The 19,777-nt window shown below is 38.2% G+C and overlaps 1 protein-coding gene across 2 annotated transcripts in view; it reads right to left on the bottom strand.

The window, feature by feature from the left end:
• The window catches only part of LOC126473349 (titin homolog), a 90,124-nt gene that overhangs the window by 46,734 nt on the left and 23,613 nt on the right, over positions 1 to 19,777 (bottom strand). For both annotated transcript variants that reach the window (XM_050100345.1, XM_050100346.1), the window contains exon 3: positions 15,454 to 15,513. In XM_050100345.1, coding sequence (XP_049956302.1) covers positions 15,454 to 15,513 — 60 coding nt within the window. The remainder of the gene's footprint in view (positions 1 to 15,453; positions 15,514 to 19,777) is intronic.

The raw sequence follows: 19,777 nt of genomic DNA, 5'->3' as shown, positions 1-19,777 counted from the left end.
TTTTTATAAGTAGATAGACTTGTTTATTTCTACAATGGTTTACATCAGTTTACAGCTTTAACATTTAGCTATTTTTCAACATAATCAACATTTCTGTCGACGCAATTTTGTAGATGCTGTGGCAGTTTTTGTTTGTCCATGTCATACCAGCTTGCCGCCATGCTGTTCGGAAAGTTATGAACCTCTTCTTTCACCTCGTCGTTGGAGCTGAATCGCTTTCCGGTCAAATGTTCTTTTAACCTAGGGAACAGGTGATAGTCACTGGGCGCCAAGTCAGGACTATAGGGAGGGTGGGTGATTACGCTCCACTGAAACTGTTGCAGGAGAGCAAGGGTTTGCCGAGTGATGTGTGGGCGAGCATTGTCACGGAGAATATGTACGCCCTTGCTCAACATACCTCTTCTCCAGTTCTGAATTGCCCGTTTGAGTTTTTTCAGAGTCTCACAGTACCTGTCAGCATTAATTGTGGTCCCAGTGATTCAGCTCCAACGACGAGGTGAAGGAAGAGGTTCATAACTTTCTGAACAGCATGGCTGCGAGCTGGTATGACATGGGCATACAAGAACTGCCACAGCGCCTACAAAAATGCATCGACAGAAATGGTGATTGTGTCGAAAAATAGCTGAGTGTTCAAGCTGTAAACTGATGTAAACCATTATAGAAATAAACAGGTACTTATAAAAAAAAATAGTGGATGGGATTATCCTTGTACATGCGTGGTTTCATAAATTTTCTTGTTGTTAATATCCAGTTCAGGAACTTTAAGTATTTTTATTTGCTGTCTGAAACTGTATCACATTAGTTTTCAAAAAAAATATGGTTAAGCTATTGTCTGTGAACTATTTGTGTATATCGTTAGTGATTGTCAGAGCCATATCCCGCAGCATGCTTGTATCATCATCAAACATGATAATTTCTGCTCTGTCATTAATTGTAATCGGTAGATCATTAATACAAACCAAGAAAATCAGTGACCCAAGGATTAAGTCCTGGGGGACTTTTAATTTTACATTTTCCCAGTCTGAACTGGGGAATTACTTTTACACCTGGCTCTAAAAGACAACTTTGTTTGATGTTATATAAGTGAGATTCTACCCAGGTCGAAGGTTTGTTTTTGATGCCATAGTGTGGAACCTTTTTTAGCAAGATGATACGATTTACAAAGTCAAATGTCTTAGCAAGAACACAAAAGATACCTCCTAAAATTTAGTTCACTTAGAATTTCATCTGTTAGGCAAAATATTGCTCTCAGTGTGGAAAAACCCTTACAAAAGCCAAACTGTTTATGTGTCAGTGAGCCATTGGTGTATAGTGTGGCTATAAATCCTCTCAGATACTATTCTCTTAAATAGCTTTGAGAACACTGGTAGCAGAGAGATGGGATGATAGTGGATATTACATTCCTCACTCCACTTTTGTCGATTAGCATCACTATAACATGTGTTAGTCTATCCACGAATACCTCAGTTTTCAGTTATTGGTTATACCAATAGCACAATATTTGACTTACAAATTCTGCACATGATTTTAAAATCCTGCTTTATACACCATCATATCAAGAGAACTCAGAGCTTTTAAGTAACTTATTTTTTTTTTTTTTTTTTTTTCAATTTCTTTAGGAGTTGTGCTTTTGAATGAAGTGCCACATTTGGTGTGATTTGTATGGGATTAAGTAGCTCTATGGCTTCTTTGGGAAATTGTTTATTATGGTTCCCGTGTTTTCAGCTATGGTCAGAAAAAATTTCTTGAATTCTAAGGCTGCAATGGTTCGATTATTCTTGTTTGTACCATTACCAGAGAACTGTGGTACCTCACCTTGTTCTGATTTTATGTTCCTATTTGTCTCATTTTCTATGAGGTTCTATATTGGGATATAGTTCTTATTTTGTCTGACTTGCTAATTTTCTGGGCATAATTCATGTGTTTGGCCTTCCCGATTGTGTAATCAGGAAGGCCAAACACATGCATTATGCACAGAAAATTATCTCCCTCTTTTTGGCATATATTTCAATGCCAGTTGTTAACCAACCTTTCATTTCACTATAGGTTGGTTTGATTTTAATGTGTCTTTGGGGAGAAGCAGGCTTTAAAATGTGTGAGAAATAGAGTCCAGGAATGAACTGAATTTCTCAATTACTGTGTGTGCCCACTATACATCCTCACTTTGTTTATGATGAAAACAACTTCTAAACAAGCTAGCATATTCAGTATTTATTGTTCTAACATGTTTAACTTGGATGTGACCATTTCCTGTTTTTCTGCTGTCACATTATAAGGTTATCATTTAACCATAATGATCAGCAGACCATCTATTGCAGCCAGAGTTTTTACTTCACTGTAATTTATGGGGTCCAGGAACAGATTATGAATCATGGTCTTGCTGTGTCCATATACTGAAGGAAGGAAAGAGGACTTGGTTTAATGTCCTATTGACATTGAGGTCATCAGAGATGGAGCACAAGATCAGATTGTGTCAAGGATGGGGAAGGAGATTAGCTGTGTCCTTTCAAACGAACCATTCCAGCATTTGCTTGGAGTTAATTTAGGGAAATCACGGAAAAACTAAATCTGGATGGCCGGGTGCGGCTATGAACCATCGTCGTCCTGAATGCCAGTCCATTGTGCTAACCACAGCACAACCTCGCTTGGTCTATGTCCATATACTCTTTTCGGGAATGAGATGATAGGGAGTACCTTGAAAGCACACAATAATGATTCTAACTGTTTACAACTGTAATCATTTGAAAGAAAATTAATGTTAAAACCAGCACATAGTACACTGGAGTGCATGCATATTCAAATACAGAGATATGTAAACAGGCAGAATATGGCGCTGTGCTCGGCAATGGCTATATAAGACAGCAAGTGTCTGGTGCAAATGTTAGATTGGTTATTGCTGCTACAATAGCAGATTATCAAGATTTAAGTGAGTTACAACATGGTGTTATAGTTGGCACATGAGCGATGGGACACAGCATCTCTTAGGTGTTGATGAAGTGGGGATTTTCCCATATGACCATTTCAAGAGTGTACCGTGAGCATCAGGAATCTGGTAAAACATCAAATCTCCGACATTGCTGTGGCCAGAAAAAGATTCTGGAAGAATTGGCCCAACAATGACTGAAGAGAATCGTTCAGTGTGCCAGAAGTGCCACCCTTCCACAACATGCTGCAGATTTCAATGTTGGGTCATCAGCAAGTGTCAGCATGCGGACCATTCAATGAAACATCATTGATATGGGTTTTCGGAGCCGAAGGCCCACTTGTGAGCCTTTGATGACTGCACGACACAAAGCTTTACGCCTCGCCTGGGCCTGTCAAAACCGACAATTGACTGGTGGTGATTTGAAACATATTGCCTGGTTGGATGAGTCTCGTTTCTAATTGTACCGAGCTGATGGACGAATATGGGATTGGAGACAACTTCAATAATCCATGGACCCTGCATGTCAGCAGAGGACTGTTCAAGCTGGTGGAGGCTCTGTAATGGTGTGAGGTGTGTGTAGTTGGAGTGATATGGGACCCTTGCACGTATAGATACAACTCTGATAGGTGACACGTGCGTAAACATCCTGTCTGATCACCTGCATCCATTCATGTCAATTGTGCACTGCAACAGATTTCGGCAATTCCAGCAGGACAATGGGACACTCCACACATCCAGAATTGCTACAGAGTGGCTCCAGAAACACTCTTCTGAGTTTAAACCTTCTGCGGGCCACCAAACTCCCCAGACGTGAACATTATTGAGCATATCTGGGATGCCTTGCAATGTGCTGTTCACAAGAGATCTCCACCCTCTTGTACTCTTATGGATTTATGGACAGCGCTACACTATCCATGGTGTCAGTTCCCTCCAGCACTAATTCAGGCATTAGTCGAGTCCACGCCACATGGTGTTGCGGCACTTCTGTATGCTCGTGGGGGGCCCTACATGATTTAGGCAGGTGTACCTGTTTTTTTGGCTCTTTAGTGTATAATGTTTCTGATATTCCTATACAATTTTATAAGAACTGAGTGTAGCTGACAAAGGAACTTTTGAATGTTTTCCACATGTGCTCCATAAACTGTTGTTATTATGAGGGACTGAGTTTCCAGTTCCAATCTGACAGCACAGCATTCAAAATGTTGTTCAATACAGTACTTCTATGACTTGTGACCTAAGGGTACTGTGCATGTAAATTGCCACCACACCATGTCTTAAGTTGGTACTACAGTAGTAAAAACAGATTCTGTTACTACTGAAATGCATCTGGTTAATATCTGTTGTTTTCAGATGACGTTCAGTTAAGCAAGGGGCATCAGCAACTGCTTCATCTCTGTCACCTGTTGTTCTAGAAAAACAGCAGTTCTTCTTCTTTATTTAAAATACTTCTTAACGTTACATTTGACACGAGCTATATTATTATCAAAAAATGCAAGTTGTTGGGTGTAGTTTCATTATGGTACTATCCTCTGCTAAACAGAGCAATGAAATTTAATGTAAGACATGACTGTTATTGGGTATACACAAAAATGAAATTAACTTTATTTTTAAAATTAGTATCCAAGGACAACTGCCAAAACATATTTGTGGATAAAACATGACAGTTTTTTTCCCATGTGCTGAGCAACAAGTTGTCCAATAGGATGCTGAGTGAGGTGTTAGTATCAGTCTTGCTGAGACCATCATTTGGATGTGGTAATGGAGAGCATCATTAGCTATTATCCTAATGGAGAAATTTACAAAGTACTGACATCTGAGCTGATAATACAGATTTGCTCACAGATGGCTCTTCTCTTGGCTACCTACTGTCAATGGTCTATCGGGACACACTTTAATAAGCTGACTCACAAAATGTATCTTTCTGTCAAAGGTAGGATCAGAAATTTGATCATTTGAATAAGGACATCACAATGTTTTCTTAACACTTCCATTCCGTACAACTATTTGTCATTTCATAAATCTGTTTGAATACAAATCCAGGATGCTCCTCCAGTGTAAACAGTTGTTTGGTCTGTCTTCGATTCTTCAGATTAAAATAAATGCATTGTGAATTTAAAAAATTACAGCTACATTCTAAGTGTACATGAGGATAGGTCTGTGATCACCTCACCAATTACATTTTCAATAGTGTCTCACCCTAGGCATAAGAAATTTATATTCTTGCATAATCCATGCAGTGGGAATGCCTTCTTGGAAAATGTATTCAGTTCATCAATATTTGCAGCTGAATAAAAAGATAAAACCACATTGGTTGTAACAAGCTGATGAAACATTTGCATATACGAGAAAGCAGTGGACAATCATAAAGCTCACAAATATTTAAGTTTACTAGTGGAATGGCTGTTATTAAAATGAGATGATGTTTCATGCAATTCAGGAGTTATATGGGCAGAAGGGCTTGGTACTTTAGTTTCCACAGCAATTATGTAATCTAAGAGGCCACTGCATTAAAATTCTCTCTGAAAGGAGGGATTCTATCCGATGAGATGAAAAATCATTTGTGATGTGGATGGATTCGTTACACGATATCAGTGTTACAAAAAATCACACAGGTTTATTTGTAACAAATTCCTTCAGTACCTATGCTAGAATTTTTTAATGCATGTGACAGATAAATTTGTATAAAGCAGTTCTCCACAGAGCTTCATGAAAACCATATTTCTATTTTAAGATTAACTATCAGTACTACACAATGCAACACATTAACAAAAAGATTCCAAAGTTTATCACGTTATTGGGAAATGTATATGTACATTACATTAGAGAGACACCTGAATGAACTGAACAGATCTCTGCTCTGGTGAAACAAGACAAGAAACTTACATTACATTAAGTTGTTTCTAGTCATCTTCGTTCACAATTTTTCTGGATATGCACTTATGTTGGTCACTACTTTGGGAAAGTTTGAAACTGAATTTTCAAATCAAATATTGAGCGAAAGAAAATAATTCATCTTTGGAATTTTGGTCACAGCTTAACGTCAGGAACATTTTACAACACTGGCCAAGGAGCAGTCGTGCAAGAGGTAATGTCATTTCAATTGAAATCTGAAAATAGTTTATTGGCATTTGCATCAACTAAGGTAATGACTACTGGTATCCTAGCAGACAGTGACAGAAAGACGTCAGCATCAGGCCAGCAATGTATGTGATGCTAACACTTTTGCAAGCATTGTCGTCCTCTCCCACTCACACGACAGTCATGTTAGTGGCATTATATCCAATGCACCAATGATATTCAAGGAAATAAAAATTAAAAACCACATCGATTGTATATTACCATCAACATCCATCCTATTTTGATGCCCTCACCATAACTCACAATTTCTTGATAGTTATCTATCATTTCGTAACAGGGATGACTATGCATAAGTGATCTACTAGAACATTGAAAGTGGCCCTGATGGTGAAAATCTATAATGTACAGCCATTGTTGGAACGTAATGAAATGAGAGCTAAATTGTAGAAAGCCAAAGCGTATTCCAATGAAGTCATATACCAAAATAATATCACCATTATACTGATGAAAACTTGCAACAATAGTTGCATTTATATGATCACAAGTCAGTCAGAACTAGAGTAGTACCACTGCTGGAATGAATGTTCTCATGACTGCACCTGGACCACTTTTACAGCTGTCATGGGCTATGCAGTAGAGAGTGTGATTTTATTAACTTTTATCCAATTAGTTCCAACACTAAACAGAAACTAATGTCATGGAGAAGTATTGCTCATTTAATCAATTTAGCCTTCAATCTTTTAGTGTTATAACTGAAATGGACAACTGTGCAACCTCTGTTATATTTAGAATGTTGTTAACAGAATAGTCACTGATCTGATCAATTAAAGACAGGTTTCTTAGAAAATGTAGCTTTGAGAGAAATGTAACAACTCCTTCAATATCAGCGAGAGAGAGAGAGAGAGAGAGAGAGAGAGAGAGAGAGAGAGAGAGAGAGCTATTTTGGAAAATAACCTCAAAGCTCTTAAATCAGCTGACAAATTAATTGCACATACATACACTCTCTGCAAACCAATTTGAAGTGTATAGCAGAGGGTACCTAGTCGGTACCTCATATTGGAATCTCTTCTCATCCCTAATGCATATGGAGCATGGGAAGAGTTATTGTTTAAATGCCTCTGAGCATTCTGTAATTAGTTAACATGGCAAATATGAACATTGTCTAGCCTTGTCTTCACAGTCCTTACAGAAATGATATGTAGGGGGATGAAGAATATTCTTATATTCTTCACTTAATACTGGTTCTTGAAATTATTTAAGTGATGTTTCATAGGATAATTTGCTTTTGCTTTCAAGAGTCTGCCAAGTCATGTTTTTCAACATTTCCAAGACACTCTCCCGCTAGTGAAACAAATCTGACTATTTCTGTTACATTTCTTTGTACACATTCAATACCTCATTATTCCTATGTTTAAGGCAAGCTGCCAATCTCTGAACTGAGTTGAAATCTTAGCAAGATGTAACTGACTATTTCTGCAGCTTTTTCAGACAGTACTCCATTACGGATAACTGCACCATCTATTAAAAGTATTAGTTTGCTATTAATATTGTCTGCCAAGTCATTAAAAATACAACATGAACAACAATGGTCCCAACATACTTCCATGAGTGACACCTGCATTTACTTCTGTCAATGGTGACGACGATGATGTTTGGGTTTTGGGGCGCTCAACTGCGCGGTTATCAGCGACCATTCTATCAATGGTTCTCCATACAAGATAACAAGCTGCATCCTGCCTACCAAGCAGTCCTCAACCCTGTCATAAAATCTGTTAAATGTAATCATACTTTTGTGAATAATCATTAGTGTGGTACCAAGTCTAATGCTTTTTGAAAATCAAGGAATACTGCATCTACCTGGTTTTGTTGATTCAGTGTGTCATATGAGAAAGCACAAGTTGAGTTTCACAAGATCGATGTTCTCGGAATCCGTGCTGGTCAGCATGGAGAAGGTCACTCTGTTCAAGATACCTTATAACCTCTGGATAAAATTCTGTCACCAAAGATCATAGTCACCCATGAGAGTATCTGGAAAATCTGACAGAGGGTAAGTGCAGGGAATAAAGCCACCTCTTCATATATATGAAAAGATAGAAATCACATAGAACACAGTCTTTGGTATAGGGCAGCTATTCAGATATGTTGAATTTGAACTAGCAACAATTTTTATGTTTGCTAGGCAGTGTATCACAGAATACTGTACTGTAATAACCTTGGACAATGGACCTACAGTTCAATGTTAAAGAAATAATTTCACTGACACACAAAACCATTGATCATATTTAACTGATATGCACCACAAATTTCATTATGAGTGACAACAGGTTTTAGTCCCCCCCCTCCAATTAAAAAACTATTACAGAATAATTCACACTGAAACAATCACAATTAAGAAAAAATGCAGGAATATGAGAAGTGGCAGGACCTTCCCATTATCGCAGCTCCAAGTGCACTGAACTACAGTGTGAGTTAACGTAGTGATTGTTTTGGCTGCGCCCTCCTCCTCCTCCCAATTTCTCATTAAATCCTAAAAAGGATACATCAAATATCCAAAACTATGCATCTCCTTCAGTAGTACTTGAACAATATTGCTGAAGGAATGCTTCAAATGATGAAACAGCTCTTACATCCTGAACATGTAGAGTTTTAGAGAAGACGAAGAAGCCATAGTTATGAAATTTTAACATAATAAACTGAAACCATCTGTATAGAATATGGAATGTTGGAGGTCATCTTAGCATGGCAAATAATGAGTGCATAAATATGACTCCAAAAGAAAGAAAGAGAAAAAGAAAAAGAAAATTGGGGAGGGGGGGAGGGGGGGGGGAGGGGGGGAGGGAGAAGAGGGAGGGAGGGAGGGATGATAAATTTTGATATTGACTTATAACAGAGTGGCAGGGAAATTAAAAGAGTGACCTCACTATGAAATTTTCTGATCCTCAAGCTACATGATATTTACGGGCACATAATGTTTCTCAGCCTCTAAAATGGCCAGAAATTAAAAGGAGGTGTACAACAAAGAGCCCCCCCCCCATGAACCATGGACCTTGCCGTTGGTGGGGAGGCTTGCGTGCCTCAGCGATACAGATAGCCGTACCGTAGGTGCAACCACAACAGAGGGGTATCTGTTGAGAGGCCAGACAAACGGGTGGTTCCTGAAGAGGGGCAGCAGCCTTTTCAGTAGTTGCAAGGGCAACAGTCTGGATGATTGACTGATCTGGCCTTGTAACAATAACCAAAACGGCATTGCCGTTCCGGTACTGCGAACGGCTGAAAGCAAGGGGAAACTACAGCCGCAATTTTTCCCGAGGGCATGCAGCTTTACTGTATGATTACATGATGATGGCGTCCTCTTGGGTAAAATATTCCGGAGGTAAAATAGTCCCCCATTCGGATCTCCGGGCGGGGACTACTCAAGAGGATGTCGTTATCAGGAGAAAGAAAACTGGCGTTCTACGGATCGGAGCGTGGAATGTCAGATCCCTTAATCGGGCAGGTAGGTTAGAAAATTTAAAAAGGGAAATGGATAGGTTGAAGTTAGATATAGTGGGAATTAGTGAAGTTCGGTGGCAGGAGGAACAAGACTTCTGGTCAGGTGACTACAGGGTTATAAACACAAAATCAAATAGGGGTAATGCAGGAGTAGGTTTAATAATGAATAGGAAAATAGGAATGCGGGTAAGCTACTACAAACAGCATAGTGAACGCATTATTGTGGCCAAGATAGATACGAAGCCCACGCCTACTACAGTAGTACAAGTTTATATGCCAACTAGCTCTGCAGATGACGAAGAAATTGAAGAAATATATGATGAAATAAAAGAAATTATTCAGATTGTGAAGGGAGACGAAAATTTAATAGTCATGGGTGACTGAAATTCGAGTGTAGGAAAAGGGAGCGAAGGAAACATAGTAGGTGAATATGGATTGGGAGATAGAAATGAAAGAGCAAGCCGCCTGGTAGAATTTTGCACAGAGCACAACATAATCATAACTAACACTTGGTTTAAGAATCATGAAAGAAGGTTGTATACATGGAAGAACCCTGGAGATACTAAAAGGTATCAGATAGATTATATAATGGTAAGACAGAGATTTAGGAACCAGGTTATAAATTGTAAGACATTTCCAGGGGCAGATGTGGACTCTGACCACAATCTATTGGTTATGACCTGTAGATTAAAACTGAAGAAACTGCAAAAAGGTGGGAATTTAAGGAGATGGGACCTGGATAAACTAAAAGAACCAGAGGTTGTACAGAGATTCAGGGAGAGCATAAGGGAGCAATTGACAGGAATGGGGGAAATAAATACAGTAGAAGAAGAATGGGTAGCTTTGAGGGATGAAGTAGTGAAGGCAGCAGAGGATCAAGTAGGTAAAAAGACGAGGGCTAGTAGAAATCCTTGGGTAACTGAAGAAATATTGAATTTAATTGATGAAAGGAGAAAATATAAAAATGCAGTAAGTGAAACAGGCAAAAAGGAATACAAACGTCTCAAAAATGAGATCGACAGGAAGTGCAAAATGGCTAAGCAGGGATGGCTAGAGGACAAATGTAAGGATGTAGAGGCCTATCTCACTAGGGGTAAGATAGATACTGCCTACAGGAAAATTAAAGAGGCCTTTGGAGAGAAGAGAACGACTTGTATGAATATCAAGAGCTCAGATGGAAACCCAGTTCTAAGCAAAGAAGGGAAAGCAGAAAGGTGGAAGGAGTATATAGAGGGTCTATACAAGGGCAATGTACTTGAGGACAATATTATGGAAATGGAAGAGGATGTAGATGAAGATGAAATGGGAGATATGATACTGCGTGAAGAGTTTGACAGAGCACTGAAAGACCTGAGTCGAAACAAGGCCCCCGGAGTAGACAATATTCCCTTGGAACTACTGATGGCCGTGGGAGAGCCAGTCCTGACAAAACTCTACCATCTGGTGAGGAAGATGTATGAGACAGGCGAAATACCCTCAGACTTCAAGAAGAATATAATAATTCCAATCCCAAAGAAAGCAGGTGTTGACAGATGTGAAAATTACCGAACTATCAGCTTAATAAGTCACAGCTGCAAAATACTAACACGAATTCTTTACAGACGAATGGAAAAACTAGTAGAAGTCAACCTCGGGGAAGATCAGTTTGGATTCCGTAGAAACACTGGAACACGTGAGGCAATACTGACCTTACGACTTATCTTAGAAGAAAGATTAAGGAAAGGCAAACCTACGTTTCTAGCATTTGTAGACTTAGAGAAAGCTTTTGACAATGTTGACTGGAATACTCTCTTTCTAATTCTAAAGGTGGCAGGGGTAAAATACAGGGAGCGAAAGGCTATTTACAATTTGTACAGAAACCAGATGGCAGTTATAAGAGTCGAGGGACATGAAAGGGAAGCAGTGGTTGGGAAGGGAGTAAGACAGGGTTGTAGCCTCTCCCCGATGTTGTTCAATCTGTATATTGAGCAAGCAGTAAAGGAAACAAAAGAAAAATTCAGAGTAGGTATTAAAATTCATGGAGAAGAAATAAAAACTTTGAGGTTTGCCGATGACATTGTAATTCTGTCAGAGACAGCAAAGGACTTGGAAGAGCAGTTGAATGGAATGGACAGTGTCTTGAAAGGAGGATATAAGATGAACATCAACAAAAGCAAAACAAGGATAATGGAATGTAGTCTAATTAAATCGGGTGATGCTGAGGGAATTAGATTAGGAAATGAGGCACTTAAAGTAGTAAAGGAGTTTTGCTATTTGGGGAGCAAAATAACTGATGATGGTCGAAGTAGAGAGGATATAAAATGTAGGCTGGCAATGGCAAGGAAAGCGTTTCTGAAGAAGAGAAATTTGTTAACATCCAGTATTGATTTAAGTGTCAGGAAGTCATTTCTGAAAGTATTTGTATGGAGTGTAGCCATGTATGGAAGTGAAACATGGACGATAAATAGTTTGGACAAGAAGAGAATAGGAGCTTTCGAAATGTGGCGCTACAGAAGAATGCTGAAGATTAGATGGGTAGATCACATAACTAGTGAGGAAGTACTGAATAGGATTGGGGAGAAGAGAAGTTTGTGGCGCAACTTGACCAGAAGAAGGGATCGGTTGGTAGGACATGTTCTGAGGCATCAAGGGATCACCAATTTAGTATTGGAGGGCAGCGTGGAGGGTAAAAATCGTAGAGGGAGACCAAGAGATGAATACACTAAGCAGATTCAGAAGGATGTAGGTTGCAGTAGGTACTGGGAGATGAAAAAGCTTGCACAGGATAGAGTAGCATGGAGAGCTGCATCAAACCAGTCTCAGGACTGAAGACCACAACAACAACAACAACAACAACAACAACAAAGAGTTCCAAAAAACTAAACTAAACTGTACACTATAAACAGTAAATACGTATAAGTAGTGCACTGGTATCTATACAAATCTTTTCCTACTTTCAAATTACAGCCTCACTGAAAGTTGGGTATAAAATGCATGTTTGACCGTCAGTTGCTTTTATATTTGCTTTTATATTCAAAACCCAAATATCGAGCAGTTTCAGTCGCAGACCATCTTTACAGATTAGGGTTAAAACACATCACATATATCATTACTTAAATAATGGCAATGTCTCAGGTGCAGAGCATATCATGAATTCCAGTATACAATATAGGACTTTTAAGACCAAACATACTAATAACAAGCAGTCAGTACTCTGTACCTGAAACCAGTTGATATTTGGGTTTTAAATAAAAAGGCAGCTAATGGTCAGACATGCATTTTATACATTATTTGACAGCTGTTAATAGTCACCTTCCAAAAATGTTATCGAAAGTTGAAAGAAAAATAACTCGAGTAAGGTCAGTGGCTAACAGAAACAATAGAACTTACACATCCGTAACTAATCATGTTGCATTGGTAGTTTTTTGGGTGTGGAGTGTAAGTTGCCAAGCACATTTTCAAGGCTCAGTGGTATTTATTATGGTGAAACTGGATGACACTACACTTTTGAGGCACTTAACCCATCACATACCAAATTTTTAACAGATAAGCTACAATTACACTCCATATAACTTGAAAGACAAGTCACAATCATCATCCTGAGCACAAATACCAAAAACGGTTAGACATAAAAACTACTGCCTGAAAATTAAAGAAATGATATGAGCTTAGAAGAATGTTTTGCTACGACAAATCAAGTGAGAATGCAATCTGAAACCATTTCTTTATGTCTCTGCTACTATCATACTACAGTGGCATGAATCATTTGGAGTAGCACTTCACACACAAAGCACTGAGCTGTATATTTAATTCCCTAATGATCACAATGCTTCGTGGACTTCCGGATCCATACCTTTCAACAAACATTTTGATAAACATGTACTTCTTCCCCAGGTGCTGATACAGAACATTTAAGACATAAACATTCACCTTGACTCAATGCCTACTATGACAACAGACAATGAAGAATTTAGTGCTTAAAATTCAGTCAAGCATTACATGGATGAATGTAATGTAAATGGTTGAATGTGAAATACTTTTCATTTATATGATAGAGCAAAATTCATCAAATACAGAGTGTACATAAATTCCAGGAACACTTTCAATTATTTATTGCACATGAACTAAACATTGTACAGATGTCATAAATATTGCATTTTGAAGAGAAACTCTGAAAGTTTTTTTTACAAGCATTCAATATGTGAACCACGAGTCACCCAGCAGACATCAATACAGTAATCAAATTCTTGCCATACCCGTCCCAGCATAGCATCGTCGACTGTGGTAGTCGCTTCCCGTATTCTCTCCCGGAGCTCTGCTACATCACATGGTAGAGGCAGTACATACTCCAGATATTTAATGTGCCCCCCCCCCCTCCAGAAAAAAGTCACACGGAGTGAGATCTGGTGATCGGGGAGGCCATTTCATGAAACAGCTGTCACCTTCTGTAGCACGGCTGATCCATCAATGTGGCAGTTCCGTATTCAGGTACCCACAAACTTCACAATGAAAATGGGGTGAAGCCCCATCCTGCTGAAAGATGAACGGAGAGTCTGATTGCATTTGAGGCATCAGCCATTGCTGCAACATGTCCAAGTAGGAATATCCAGTGACAGTGCTCTCGGCAAAGAAAAATGGCCCGTACAGTTTTCGACGTGTTAGGGCACAAAAAACATTTACCTTTGGGAAATCACACTCAAATTCAATGCATTCGTGGGGATGCTTTGTACGCCAGATTCAACAGTTACGCCGGTTCACTTTCCCATTAGTTTGAAAAGTGGTTTCGTTGCTAAAAATTAAGCGATCAACAATGCCATCCCCATCATCCTCATTCAATCGTTGCAATCGTGCACAAAACTCAAAATGTTTGTCTTTGTCATCGTCATTGAGCTTCTGCACTAGCTCCAATTTGAATGGTTTGATAGACAGCTTCTGCTTCCCACTTCCCACACTATCATTGGAGCCATTTCGAGTTCACGGGATGTATGATGCACTAATTTCTTTGGACTCTTTATGAATGTGTCTCGTATGCGCTCCACATTCACTTCACTCACACTGGGACGTCTGCTTCTCTTTGCTGGGCACAAGCAACCCATCGTAACAAATTTGTTGTGCCAGTGGTAAATGGTCATCCTTGTTGGTGGCTTCTTACCGTACTTGGTTCTAAACATCCGTTGAACAGCTGTAGCACACTTGTTTTCATCAAACTCCAACACACAGAAAGCTCTCTCCGCACCTGAACTCGCAATGTTAGTGACTAGCGCTGACTATCGGCAAATTATCAAACTATGCTGTGGCAGTATATATATATAAAAAAAAACTTTCAGGGTTTCTCTTCAAAATAACGTATGTATGATATGTGTACAATGTTTGGTTATTGTGCAATAAACAATTGAAAGTGTTCCCAGACTTTATGCACACCCTGTATATACTTACATTCAACAATTTACAAACGTGTGGACTTTTTTTTTTTTTTTACCTGTCTCATCTGTAGCAGATTGCACAATTTCACAATCCACTGCTTCTATGTAAGTAACAAGTCAGTTATTAGTATTACTGAATATGCACTAGATCAAGACATGTTGCCAAAATACTACAGCTGCAAAATAAGGCTTTGGTTCTCCAACTGACACCTTAGCGAGTCAGATTGATACAACTTACCCCATTTGTCATAAAATTGCATGCCTTACACAGAGTATCATCTTAAGTCATTAATTAATGATATCATAGGTAGTTTGAATTAAGAATGTCTCATACTATCAATTTTATTAACATTTTTATTTTCCCAAATTTCACTACATCAGAAAATGTCTAGATAAACATAAGCGCTTAAGTTATACCTTATCTAGTATTAAGAATTGCAACTCTGCTCACTATTCATATTTAAGATTGCTACTACAAATAACAAGACAGAAGGAGCATGCAAACTGCAAGGCATTAAAATGAATTACACATGTTAAACAAGAAAAAATACATACTTTTCAGTTGCATTTGTTGGGGCAGGTCCAGGATTTCTCACATCTGGTTCTTGTACAGACCTAAAAAATTTCATTTGACAGCATAAGACTTCCAAACATCTGACTTACTTCACAGTGATATAACATGATAGAACAGAAAAGTCTACTAAATATTTACACAATTTTGTTTTATGGAAAGGCAGAAGCACAAAGTTCATACAGCTATCATATAATGAGGCATTATTCCTCATAATTAACACAATTAACAGGGCTCTTATTGCATCATTTAAATGCTGACAAATGTCACTTTGACCTAAGCACCAGACAAATTCTATAAGGACTGCATTCTGGTATCTGCTTGCTGATGACAGAGGATCCTAAAGGCACAAGAATTGGAAATTAACTAGGGATGTGTGAAAAAAGTTCTTTTAAAATATGCACTGTTTCTATGCACGCTTTTGAGAAATGTGTAAAAGAAAGAAATCAACAATCTGCACTTCTAAGAAAGGTAATTCACAGCCGAACTATCATACGAATTCACAAGCACAATTTGCACCTCTAAGAAAGGTAATTCACAGCCAAACTTTCATATGAATTCACGAATTCACAAGCAACAAACAGGATGTATAAAATCGACAAATTATTAGGAGTAACAAATGGTCTACAATATTTTGGAAGGAAATTTCCAGTTTAATGTTCCATCACCACTTAGGTAACTGGTGATGGAGCACTAGTTCATTTGGAGAAGTATAGATGTGAACTTGATTAAGGACTCATTCAATCACTTAATATTATTTAGCAAAACTGCAAATGCCTTAAATTGCAATTAAAAGACAGATACCTGACCATTAATCTCCCAAACGCATAGCAAGTGGATTAGCAACTGTGTCATCTTGCTCAGGTCAAAAATTCCAGCAAATGACAGAAAATGAGTATGTGGTGCTAATACCTAATCATAGAAAGAAGAGACAAAGGCAGAAGTCAGCAAATCAGTGAGGTTCATAACTACTAGCAACATACCCAAAATATACAAATCCAAAATACAGTGTCCAGATCTGAGAAATAATACATATAAGAAAACTGGATGTGGCTCAATGAATAAGCACCAGATTACAAGTCTAATGATCCAACACACAGTCAAACCTGGGATTATTTGTCACAGTTTCTTTTGCACTGACAATGATTTGTTGATATGAAAATACCATGTTACACTGCAATCCAGAGTCCATGTTAAATTGTGGGTTCCCCAATAAATAGTTGTGTAAAACTAAGTTAAAAGGCCAGAGGGAAGCAAGTGCATACAACTGCCTACAGGAGACTCATGTACAATACTGCACTGTAATAAAGAACTTTGGTACTGAGGACAGCTTTCCTCTATTTAAGGGAATTGGAAAATGTAGATAAGTTGTCTTCTTTTCCATTTTGCTAATGTGAGGCAGTGAGTACTAAGTACAAGGAGCATTACGATGAACAGTTCTGCCTACTTTCTCCTCTTGTTGTTATATTTTGTTCAAATATTCTATTCCAGTTATGTAACTGTGAGCATCAATGAAATTTCCAAACATACTAATTATGAAATAATAAAATTTCCAAACATATCAATTATGAAACTACCTTTTGTCATATTCTGATAATGTCCCACAGTTCCAAGTCTAGTGCTTATTCAGCTAATGCCTTTTTCTTTGTTTTACTTCGTCAGATCTTTCTTACACCACTGTCTTACCCCATATCTACTTTTTCATATTCTGTTATTCCAGTTCATTGTTAAAATCTTACAGGGTACTATACATGTAATGCTTCCAGCTTCTTTTCTTCTACTTTTCCCATTTTCTTTTTTCTACTTCAATATGATAATTACAGCCACATCTACAATTTCAATATATTCAACTTCACACTTTTAACAATACTAATAAGCAGAGAAAAACTTATTTTATGCCTGGGGCATCTTTTACATCTACATGCACTCTCTCTGCATGCTGCAGCATGGTACACGGTAAAGGTACCTTGTACCACTACTAGTCATTTTCTTTCCTGTTTTACTCACAAATGGACCGAGGGAAAAACAACTGTCTATATGCCTGTGTACAAGCCCTAATTTCTCTTACCTGCACCGTCCTTGCACAAAATGCATGTTGGTGGCAGTAGAATCAGTCTGCAATCAGCCGCAAATGCCGGTTCTCTAAATTTTCTCAAGAGTGCCTTGCAAAAAAATTTTGCCTTCCCTCCAGGGATTCACATTTGAGTTCATGATACATCTCCATAATACTTGTGTGCCAATCAAACTTACTGGTGACATATCTATCAGCACGCATATGACCTGCTTATGTCTTCCTTTAATCAGACCTGGTGGGGCTCCCACACTCTCACGCAGTGCTCAAGAACTGGTTGCACTAGTGTTCTATATGCAGTCTCCTTTATAGATGAGCTAAACTTCCTGATATTCTCCCAATATATGGAAGTCAGCCACTCACCTTCCCTACTACCATCTGTACAGGCTTGTTCGATTCAGAATCGATTTGCAACTTTACGCCTCAATATTTCATCAGTGTGGCTGTGTCAAGCAGCACACTACTAATGTTGCGTTCAAACATTACAGGTTTGTTTTTACTCCTCATCTGCATTAACTTACATTTTTATGCATTTAAAGGAGGCTGCCATTAGTCACACCAATTAGAAGTTTTGTCCAAGTCGTCTTGTGTCCTCCTACAGTTACTTAGTGACAACACCTTTCCACACACCACAGTTTCATCAGCAAACAGCTGCAAATTGCTACTCACCCTGTGCACCAGATCACTTATGTATACAGAGAGTAAGAGCAGTCCTACCACACTTTCCTGAGGCACTCCTGATGTTGCTCTTATCCCTGATGAACATTTGCCATTGAGCAAAACATACTGTGTTCTATAACTTAAGAAGTCTTTGAGCCACTCACATATCTGAAACTTATCCCATGTCCTTAGATTTCCGTTAACAGTCTGCAGTGGAGCACTGTGTCAAACGCATTACAAAAATCAAGTAACACTGAATCCACATATTGCCCAATATCCATGGTTTGCAAGATATCATGTGAGAAAACAGCAAGCTGAGTTTCACGTGAGTGATTCTTTCAAAATCCATGCTGATTTGTGGATAGAAGCTTTTCTGTCCAAGGAAATTGAATTCAAACTCAGAATAGGTAAAAAAATTCTATACGAAACCAATGTTACAGATACTGGTCTATTCTTTTACCCTTAATCAGTCCCCACTTCACCACCTTCTGTGCAAGCATTGTGTAAATTAAAACTCTTCTTCTCTAATTATTTCCCACTCATACTAAAATCCAGTGAAATGATTAAATCTCCTAAAGTTTTTATTTGCATGAAGTCAGTAGTGAGATTACTTCACTCACACAGTACCTTACTTCTTAAATCCAAATAAAGTTTATATATATATATATATATATATATATATATATATATATATATAAGATTTCTCCGTGACAATTAAGTGACATCAATTTTCATAAAGAATGGACAAAATTTTATTGCTGCCTGTATTGTATAAATTCTCTACAACAATCAGAGATTTTGACAATCTCAACCATTGACTACATCAGGAAAGCAACTGATCTTCATACAGAATTAACAACACAAGTGTAACAAAAACATTTAATGCAACAAACCCACAGACAAAACCTTTGGCTTACATCATTAGAATGGTTTACCACTTCTCTTATGACATTAGCCCTTATACACTTGCATGTTTATTACTCTTCACCACTCTGTGTGCAATTCTTTCCCTTCTTGTACTTTAGTTGCCAAGTTCACTATTTCCACAAAAAAGCAGCACACAAAATGATTTGACTCCCATCCTTACATGGAAATATTTTAAAATAAATCTTGCCGCCTCAATGTCTTTATACCCACAGTATCCCTAACTTAGAACTTTTTCCTCATACTAACATTTTTTTTTGTAAAAGATGTGCTTTCCAGAATTTTTAACTTCCAACTGGGAGTATAAGCATAAACATAATAGTTCCTGTAGCAGCATTAATGTGGCAGAATCTTTGTGAATAGTATATTTTCAATTGGAACCTTGCCAAGATGAAGATGTGCTCACACCGTTTATTATGTCTCATCAGACTCTCAAAGTGTGTCATTCAGTTCAGTATGGAAATTGGCCACTGATTCTGCAAGAAATGATTGAGAATGTAATGAGGAGCTTCAGCAATGCATCACCAAAGGTAGAAGCTATCTGTGTGTTGTCATTTTTATGAAGCTATTTGTGTGTTGTTATTTTTAAGAAACAAACTTGTGTTTGGCTTTACAATAATGGCAATAAGTGTATAACAGTTATCTGTACATTA

This window comes from Schistocerca serialis, chromosome 4 (assembly GCF_023864345.2).
Source record: "Schistocerca serialis cubense isolate TAMUIC-IGC-003099 chromosome 4, iqSchSeri2.2, whole genome shotgun sequence".
NCBI lineage: Eukaryota > Metazoa > Arthropoda > Insecta > Orthoptera > Acrididae > Schistocerca > Schistocerca serialis.
The sequence above is the reverse complement of the archived record's forward strand: the minus strand, read 5'-3'. Positions and strand labels throughout refer to the sequence as shown.